The sequence below is a fragment of the Sinocyclocheilus rhinocerous genome, unplaced genomic scaffold (genome assembly GCF_001515625.1).
Source record: "Sinocyclocheilus rhinocerous isolate Xijiao unplaced genomic scaffold, SAMN03320098_v1.1 scaffold70, whole genome shotgun sequence".
NCBI lineage: Eukaryota > Metazoa > Chordata > Actinopteri > Cypriniformes > Cyprinidae > Sinocyclocheilus > Sinocyclocheilus rhinocerous.
This window is the reverse complement of record NW_015624555.1, coordinates 870,400-880,148: the sequence shown is the minus strand read 5'-3', so window position 1 is coordinate 880,148 and position 9,749 is coordinate 870,400. Positions and strand designations below refer to the sequence as shown.

At 39.2% G+C, this 9,749-nt stretch overlaps 1 protein-coding gene across 2 annotated transcripts in view; it reads left to right on the top strand.

Annotated features, from left to right (window-relative positions):
* Nucleotides 1–807: 807 nt before the first annotated feature.
* LOC107742535 (C-terminal-binding protein 1-like) overlaps nucleotides 808–9,749 on the top strand; it is a 21,766-nt gene continuing 12,824 nt past the window's right edge. The window contains exons 1-3 of one of the 2 annotated variants that reach the window (XM_016555561.1): nucleotides 808–946; nucleotides 1,863–1,920; nucleotides 2,546–2,713. In XM_016555561.1, coding sequence (XP_016411047.1) covers nucleotides 2,656–2,713 — 58 coding nt within the window. In that variant the 5' untranslated portion in view covers nucleotides 808–946; nucleotides 1,863–1,920; nucleotides 2,546–2,655. Of the gene's footprint in view, nucleotides 947–1,862; nucleotides 1,921–2,259; nucleotides 2,333–2,545; nucleotides 2,714–9,749 lie in introns of those variants that run through there. The other variant, XM_016555553.1, reaches the window with a different exon arrangement.

Here is a 9,749-nt window from a genome sequence, read left to right as displayed (position 1 = left end):
TTTTTTTTAGAGTTTAAATTATTTGATATTATTATTCAATATGTCAGCACTGCCTGATTGTGTTAATAAAAAGTTTGAATAAAGCAAGCAGCGATGCCATAGAGCATAAATACCAGAGGAAATATCAGGGTCTTTTGTGTTGAACAATGGGGGGCCTTCAAGTCGAGTTTTAGTTGACAGATACAGACATGAATATTCAGGATTTAAGTGTCATGCTAATTCATTTACAAGTTAAAATGAATTTGGTTACTTCTGTTCTATAAATGTAAAAACATTTACACAGCATCTTAAAATATTCTGAGAAATATCTTCTGTCTCCATGGAGGACATCCTAGTCTGCTCAACATAAACCTTTATATGGTTCTCAACTCAACATCATAAGAAATACTTATGTCATTGTTCAACATTTTGTAATGGTATTTCCTGTTTACTATCACTTAGCTGGGGAAAAGCTATTGTGGGGAAATGCTTCATTTAATAATTCATGGTCACATTAATTTACACCCTTTTATTTATGGTATATATAGACTGGCTGCATAAAAATGAATTTAACAGCAAGTTGTTTATGAGGGCCCTTTCTAAACATATGATCACGTGACTCATAATGCTAATTTAGGTGGCGAGACGGCTCTCCTCCTGACACATCTAACCCCTCTATAACCCCTACATAGCAATCTCCGAGTAAATCGGATGTATTAAGAAACGAAAATGAGCGCAGGGCCAAAGTGCAGCCCGCAGTGTCGCAGACTGACCGGTAGGAGGCGCTCGTCCGTGCAGCGCTCAGGTCTGCTCCGAGCACTCGCTCTTTCCACAGCACGTTGTCTGTGCGGCCTCGACTTCCTTTTCTGTGCGGATTTCATGGCGAGCCATAGCGCGGAAGAGTTGATTCGCCTACCGTGACCACACCGACCCGTGCATCAACCTCCAGAAACGCGTTTTTTTCCGGGTGAGTGGGGCGCGTTACCCTGCTTTTGGATTATCTTTGAGCCATAACTCACATCAGACTGTCGATTGTGTGTGCTGTGAGCCTGCCGGGTGTTATTATGACTATGTACCTCTCACTCTCTCTGTCTGTGTTTAATGTTTGGTAACGTTAGCTCAGTTAGCAACCAGTCCAAGCGCCTTTCTCAGTGTGTGTGTTTACAGTCAGAGAAGCAACGAGACACCAAAGCGGTTAAAAACCACAAATAAGCTCGTGTGTTTCGCTCAGCGTGTGCTTTTGGGGGTTCATCGTGCAGTCCGTTGCGTTGTTTCTTGCTGCATGTGCTAATTAGCTAGCGCAGGGCTAACTGAAGAACTTGCAGCTAGCGAGCGACGCGACAAACCTACAACGCCCCCGGTTAAAACGAGCGAAACGAACCGCTGATTTGCTGGGTTTAACGCGACTCTTCGAGCGGCGACCCGACGCCTCGCGGGGTTTGTAAACATTTCACATAATTTGCGCGCTCTTCTGTCGCTTTTCCTTCCCTGCTTCACACGGACTTATATGAGCAACAAGAGCGAGAAATATTTCAAAGAAACGAGACTGAAGTTAATCGCGAAGTGCTCAAGATGCGGTTTTCCTCAACTGAATGTGTTGTTTCCGAAAACACGTTCATTTGTTTATTCATTCGCTCGTTTTACAGAGTTATTTAGACTTTACGTATCATTTCAGTGAAATGGTCCTAAATAAGTGAGTTTAAAACTAGATGAAGCCTCTTTGAGGCGCTACAGCATTAAAGCTAGCGAAGCATCTCTTTCAAAAGCCTCGGAAGATATTGTGAATGTCTGTTTTATATTTTTTATTATAAAAGATGTTGTTTCTAGGCTCTGTTCTTATAACTAATGCTTGTTTAACGTTAAGGTGTGATTTTCTCTTTCAGCTGCCGTTATAAAGTCCGTGACGTCAGCAGGGTAGTTGGCTGGCTTTGACGTCATCAGGTGGGTAGTTTAATTATTTGACGTTTTCCCACCACTATCTTAAGTATCGGTCATTTATGTGGGCGAAGGAGAACCGTTTCTAGAATGAGTAGGATTTTACACTAGACGCAATGCATGAGGTGTTTGTTTTGGCGTGATGGTTGGATGTGGTGTGTTCAGTAACTTCAGTAACAGAACGCTTTTGGTCTGAATCGTAACATGCGAAATTCATCTTTGCAGAAGCATCTCTTTCAAAAGCCTCGGAAGATATTGTGAATGTCTGTTTTATATTTTTTATTATAAAAGATGTTGTTTCTAGGCTCTGTTCTTATAACTAATGCTTGTTTAACGTTAAGGTGTGATTTTCTCTTTCAGCTGCCGTTATAAAGTCCGTGACGTCAGCAGGGTAGTTGGCTGGCTTTGACGTCATCAGGTGGGTAGTTTAATTATTTGACGTTTTCCCACCACTATCTTAAGTATCGGTCATTTATGTGGGCGAAGGAGAACCGTTTCTAGAATGAGTAGGATTTTTTCACTAGACGCAATGCATGAGGTGTTTGTTTTGGCGTGATGGTTGGATGTGGTGTGTTCAGTAACTCGGAACGCTTTTGGTCTGAATCGTAACATGCGAAATTCATCTTTGCAGGTGTTTTAAGGATTTTTGGGTGGTTTCTGGACTGAACGCTGTGCTGTGCCCCCTCACTCTCTTTCGGCGTGTTGTGGCTGTAGCTGGTCTTACTGAAGAACTGCCAGTCGATGGCTCTGATGGACAAACACAAAGTGAAGCGGCAGAGACTGGACCGCATCTGTGAAGGTGAGAAGATAAGACTAATGCAACCAGATGAGATGGATATAAATAGATATTATTGACTGTCAACAACCCAGGTCTCTTTAAAGTCAACATGAAATTACATTTGCACCACTTTACATCCATAATGTGGCTTGTGAAACAAGATACTCGAGGACAACATTTAGGGTGGGACTTGATTTCATCTGGAAATTGATTGGGTTGTGGAAAGTGGGTGTTACATAGTTATCAGTTAACTGCAGACACCTGTTGGTTTAAGTCAAGATATTATGTCTTGATGAAAAAAATGTATCTCTTTGTTTTAATGTGCACTGATGGAACTTTCGCAATAAGACCATTGAATGTAATGTTGGCTTTCAGATGCACAGGCCTTAAAAGCATTGCATTTCAAGTCTTTCGCTGAGCTTCAAAAAGTGATATGAAGTTTCACTTTGTAATTTGAATTTGCCACTGTAGTTAGTCAGATTTGCTTTATATGACTTGTATGTATTGTCCTAAATGTATTCTTATACAAATTTTTATAGAGTAGGCCTAGTAGGGCTGTCCCCTAATAGTGACTAACCATTAGTCAACGAGAAGAGGCTTATTAGTCGCTTAGTCGCAGAAAAAAAATTCCACAGGAAGTGGCGAAGTCACGTAGTCCATGACGGACATCCAAACGTTCGTTTCGTTCATCGACCTCAAATGTGGCTTATCATCTGAAACATGTAAGTAGTAGCAACATTACATGGCCGCTCGCGCTAACGTTAACCTAGAAAAGTGTGTGCTATTAACGTATTTGTGCGGAGTGTGGAAGCTGAATAGTAGCGCACTCACTGTATGACCGTTAACTTGGAGGCACCGGTGCGATCATTTGCATTTAACTTAAAATACTGTCATTTTTGCTCATACAGAGTTATACATCTTTTGAATTTGTAAAAGGTTTACTTTTATTTGTGTGCACTCACAATAACAGAACGTTGTGCTTTTGTAAAATAATGAAAGCAAACAGGGTGCGCTTTCTGCCATCTAGGTCTCTGTGAACTTGAGCACGTTGAAAAAAATGAACCGAAACACTGTGCTTGCCTCACAGACATGAGAAATATATCTATAGAAAGTGTCGTCGACTTCATCACTGCAGCCGAAAATACAGAAAAAAACTAGCTTATCAATGAATTATAATGTTAAGGCAGTCGTCTTGCTATTTTTTCCCCTGACGCATTCATAATCATTACTTCTGCCGGTGTGCTGTGGCAAGTTTTATGCATGCGCTTGAGCGCTGATAGGCTATAGGCAATTAAAGGCTCATTATTATGAATTATATGGTTTATTAATATAAACGTGCGATTAGTTTACTAATTGCTAAAAATGAACGACTACTAGTCGACTAGAAAAATCTTTGGTCGAGGGCAGCCCTATAGAGTAGTGATTCATTATTTTGTGTGTGTGTGTGAACCTTGAGCAGGGCTTAAAGTTCTCCGGCACCATGCCGGATCTTCGGCGTGCAGCGTTTGGCTGCGGGAAAAAAATAAACCTACATTAAAAAAAAAACATGATATCACTTTCGAGTCCATGAGTTCGCCTACCAGTGGTATGAGAAGGAGCACTGTTTTCACTCTCAACCAAACTATCATTACTAGCCAATCAGAATTTTTTTGCTCTTATAAACACAAGACGCGCATAATAGTATCCAACTGCAGAGTCGCAGCCCTGATGAATGGAGAAGTGCGACACGTTAAAAAAGCTGCAAGGCACAATGGTCAAAGATGTCCATCTAGCGCATATTTACATAGAAAAACTAATTAAAATGCAGCGGAGCTTTGTAAACAGCTCAGAGTAATCGCGTCATCTCCATAAGAATGATATGATTGCCAGAACAAATTTACCGGGATTTTTGAAAAGGTCCTGTTCACACATGATCTCTTAATGGTAATTTACCAGTAAAGACTGTATGTGTGAAAAGGGCTAAACTCTTCCTCTGCATATGCTGTGAATTTGAATTGCTTAACGTTCATCTGTGAAAACAGTAGGGATGTAACGATTAACCGCGAACCGTAGAGATTAGGGGTAGTTTATATAAATGTATGTCTGAGGGGAACTTGATGTCTTTAGAAAAGTTTAGATGGTATTTTTTGTTCTTTTCATCTTGCCTCTTTATAAAGCATATTAAAGTTCATAAGTGCAGTGCTGCTTTGTTTACAGCGGAAACGCTTTAAGTGCCACCTGCTGGCAGAGTGAATCTGCGTCTCATTCAGCTCGTTAAATTTCAATTTAGTTTAGTTATTTACATTTACATTATATTTAAATGTTGTCATTTAGCAGACGCTTTTATCCAAAGCGGCTTACAAATGAGGATAATGGAAGCAATCAAATCCAACAAAAGAGCAAAAATATGCAAGTGCTATATTAGTATATTATTATAGTGTTATATTTCAATTTCACAAAGAAATGTGCAGAATTTTGTCCAAGCAATAATAAAAGGACACATTTAATTTATAATTTCTTAAATCTCATTTTATTAAAAAAAATTGTGAATCGAATCGTGAAATCAAAACCATGACTCGAATCGTGAGTTGAGTGAATCGTTACATCCCTAGAAAACAGTGTGCATTATCTCACTAGATTTGTAATGTAAATCATTTATAAACCTTTGCCAACACAGGAGAATACATCAGCCTATTTCTAAATATGCCATTTATTGTACATCGTGATTTCAAAATAAAATTTTCTGAGTTTGCATGTGGCCAAATGTGAACATTTAATGGAGTTAAACATCATTTAATCACACTGTAAAGTGATATGTCACCAGGCTGTTAGTGAACTCTGCAGGTATTTGTTGTAAGACATAATGTACTCAAGTTGGTTATGTTCATATTATGTATAGGCATATTACATTATGTATTGTAACAGTGTTGTTCAATAAAACCATGTAATTACTTTATTTGAGACAATTATTATTGCCTCATTGTTAGTTTATATATAAACAGTCATTCTAAAGCCTGGTTTTCATTTAGGTCTATTTGTGTTACTAAAAAATATCAGATTACTCAGTTGTCAAAATAATCAGTAGATTACTTGATTACCAAAATAATCATTAGTTACAGCCTTTAAATCAGCACAGCCAGCGAAGCATCGAACGCAACTGTTTTGAACGAGCGCACCTTTTTTTTAACAACCAAAAAGTGGCTGTTCCACCTGTTGAGGAAGTACAGACGTTCCTCTCGTTGATGGCAGAGGAGCAGATCCAGCGAGAGCTTGATGGGGTGACGCAGAATGAAAACGTTTTTTAGGAGTCGCGGCAATAGAGGCGGCGCAACTATAACGACATGTGAATAATCCCGCCCACTCTAAAGTGATACTAAACTGCAGTGGAAACGCAAACCGAGCCGAACCGAGCCGTGCCGTACCGTGCCGAGCCGAGTCGTACCACGCAGTGGAAAAGCGCCATAAGTGTATCGTCACACCCCTTGTGTCGATAAGCAGTGATATAGCTCATAATTTTCCTAGTGTATGATATAGCTTTCATTCTTCAGGTCAACCATATATTCATGAAAAAAAAATCAGTTTAAATAAGGAAAGCAATAACTTTGCAATACTATCCTTTCAAATGTTAAAGTTGCCACAGTCATTGCATGCTTTGCATGTGCTGCCCCATCCCCCCCGCCCCCGGAAAAAAGCTCAGGATTTTTTTTTGCTTTAACCCCTGCTTGAGTGAATCATCTGGCACTGTCAATACTGTCAGTGTACTATGTGAACTAGCAAACACTGAGTGTTGGATGGGTGATATGGTTGTTTCTCGAATGTTTGGCATGTTTGTCTGACAGATACAGGAGTTGCGAGACAGTTTGAGCTCTGTTTTCTTATCATTCCCCCGTCTGTCTGTGTGCGCCGACACGGGCAGCTCAAACACTCACACTGCTGTTATTAAACACCAGCGCCTGTGTGTACTTTATTAAATAGTTCATTACAGGGCCTAAAACTAACTTTTTGCCACACTTGCCAATGGCCGGTGACATGATAAAATTTACCGGCCAAAATTTTTTTTTACCGGCCATGAAACTCTTTTTGCAAAAACTTCTCTTTAAAAACCTGATGCATATGACGCGGATCTGACACACATCTGATTTTCTCCCAACCCTTTACAGTCATTTAAGACTACGTTTACAAGGTAACTCGCCAAAGCCCCGCATTTTGACATAATTGTGTGTGTTTTCGTGCGTTGAAGCGCTACTGGTGCGCTGTCTGAAGCGGCTCAGCGTCTGTGTACAGCTGAACGCATAGCCTTTCAAACTATACTTCACTGCACCGTTTAGGCGGCGTAACCCCAGGCATATGTCGCCGCATTCTCGGGTTATGAAGAATAAAGAAGGGAAAAGTTAATCTTCCGAAATGAAGCAGAAAAATCTTCTCAGGTAAAAGTTATTAGAACCGTGTCTAGGGACAAGCTGACCATCACACTGCTCTGACCTTATCAGTCCGTTTGTATTCTATTATTTGATTCACTCTTGTCGCTTATGACAGAACAGCTAACCACGATGATCTTGTCTGCGGAAAATATTATTTTATTCGCTTATGTCAGAAACAGCGAATCTTTAAAAACTGGCTGTTGTTTTTACTTCATTGCATTGTTATAATTCGTAAAAGTTGTACCCGCCAACTGGCGACTGACACTGTTACATCGACTCGCCAACGCTGATTTTTACTCTCATTTGGCGCTTGGCAAGTGTTAATTTTAGGCCCTGGTTCATTACTACTGAATGAACTGAACTCCTGTCCATTTGACACCTTTATTGCAATCAAGGGAAAGCTAGTTCTTTAGATTTGGTAAATGCAGTCTCGTCTCATAAAGATGCTCATTTGGAGGTGTGTAATGAACAAAGGGGGCAGGCTGCATATTAATGAATCAACGTGCTGTATATTGTAGTCCCTTTTATGTTTTTGGCATGTGTAACTACTCATCATCAAAGGGGAACTCTTGACGCCACAGATGTATATGATGTTGATTTTAGACTTGCTTGCTAAAATTTAAATGGGACCTTATTTTATGGCCCCAGTGTTTGATGGGTAGTAGTCGGATCAGTGAAATGTGCAGTATCTATTTGGCATTACATCAAGATTGACTGAACACTGGATGTAATTCTTCATCAACAGGGCTCCAGACTGCGACTAAAACGGTCGCATTTGGGACCAAAAATATTAATTTACGAGTGAAGTGTTTGATGAGGTCGCCACTGGCGACTAGATATATTTACATGTTATGTCTTAAAAATTAGCATGTAATGCCTTTTTTCCTGATTGTTTTGCGATCGCATCATTTGCTATGTTCACGTATTAAACTGAGATGATGCGCATCAAAGTTTTAGAGGAAAAAAGAGTTTCAAACAGTTATCTCTGCAGCACAGCAGCGCTGACACACACCTGATAAACGCAGCTCAGCTGTACAGCGCGAGAGCGATTGAAATGACGGAGACGTGCAAGTATGGAAAAGCAGAGTCTATTTCGTGCACAACTTGAACAAAGTACAACAGGTAAAGCTGTCAGCTGTGTGGATATTGGCAGTATCTTTAACAATTCTCGTTTATAATCATTACTAATATGGCTTCTTCTTATCAAGATCTTAGTCTATATGCTGTGTTCTGTTAATGCGTGAACTTCATATTATTTGAAGCACACTTGCGGTCCATTAATCGCAAAATGCTTTGTTACTTTTTAATAAACAAAGTATCAACTTTAAAATTATGCCAAATTCATAACGAAATTCAAACAATAAATACAGTTTTGGTGCTCTTTAATGCAGCAGGCGAGAATGTGAAAGACATATGACAACACTTATAGGATGCACTGAGGAGGAGCCCAAACTACACTCAGTGGCCAAGTGATGCTTATGGTCCATATTATTTGTTCAGATTCTGTCATGAACAATTCTTTGTGACTATATATTTCAAGTTGGAAAAGATGTTTAATTCCCACTTTAAGTGAACCTTAGTTCCCAGGTCATCTACGAGATCGATTAAAATGCTGATAATTTCAAGAAAAGATGAGACATAATCACATGAAAGTATGATTGAAATGTTAAAAAATAATAATAAAATAAATAACACGTTTATTCTGTGGCACCTAAAAAAATAATTTGGCGCCTAAAATCTTTTCTTATAGGAGCCAATGGCTCCTTACTCGATTTTTTTGTTTGGAGCCCTGATCAAGTTGCAATTCGTTGACGACAATTTGGGAAACGTCTCGCTACACTGCATATCGTGATTTATTTTTATTTATTTATTTTTTCAGCTTTTGGCCTGCATTTACATGCCCTGTAATTTAAACTTTGCAGTTGATATAAATGCCATGAATATTACCTGTTAAAGGGGGTCATATGACATTGCTAAAAAATAACATTATTTTGTGTGTCAGTGGCAAATCCTTTAAATATAAAAAACGTACTTACAGTCTGTGAGTCAGAACTGACGGCATTGTAGTCTACTCTCCCAGGATCAGGAAACAGTCCTCCGTAAAATGCGCTGGACACATCTGAATATTTGGTTTGAACTGTTCTGGAACAGTGTTGTAAATACAACTTAACCACTGATTTCTAGTTGTGCCCTCTTTTGGAAGACCAAACAAAGTATTTTCTTTTTCACAACGAAACACACAGCGTCTCCACGACATGGCAGTGGCGGCAACAATACTACAGCGAGAATCAAAGTTACGCCTTCTTTCTTTGCGTGAACATTTGGGCGGCGTTATGCAAATCTTCCCACATTGTGACGTAGATATGTGGGGGCGTTTAAACGAGCTGTTTTAGGAGGGCGTCGTTGACTCTTAACTTTTATAAAGAATATCTCTTTGGAATTGAGACTTTAGTCTTTGCAACTTTACAAATCTTCTTTATGCACCAAGAGCTTGCAACACTCCAAAGAGAAAGGAAAAATTGAAATCGCATCATATGACCCCTTTAAAAAGAAACCTGAATGCATTAACACTAACTATATGGAACAGTATTATTTTATTATTATTTATATACTTTTATAGTATTTATTAATATTTTGAATTAGCTTTTATTTTTATA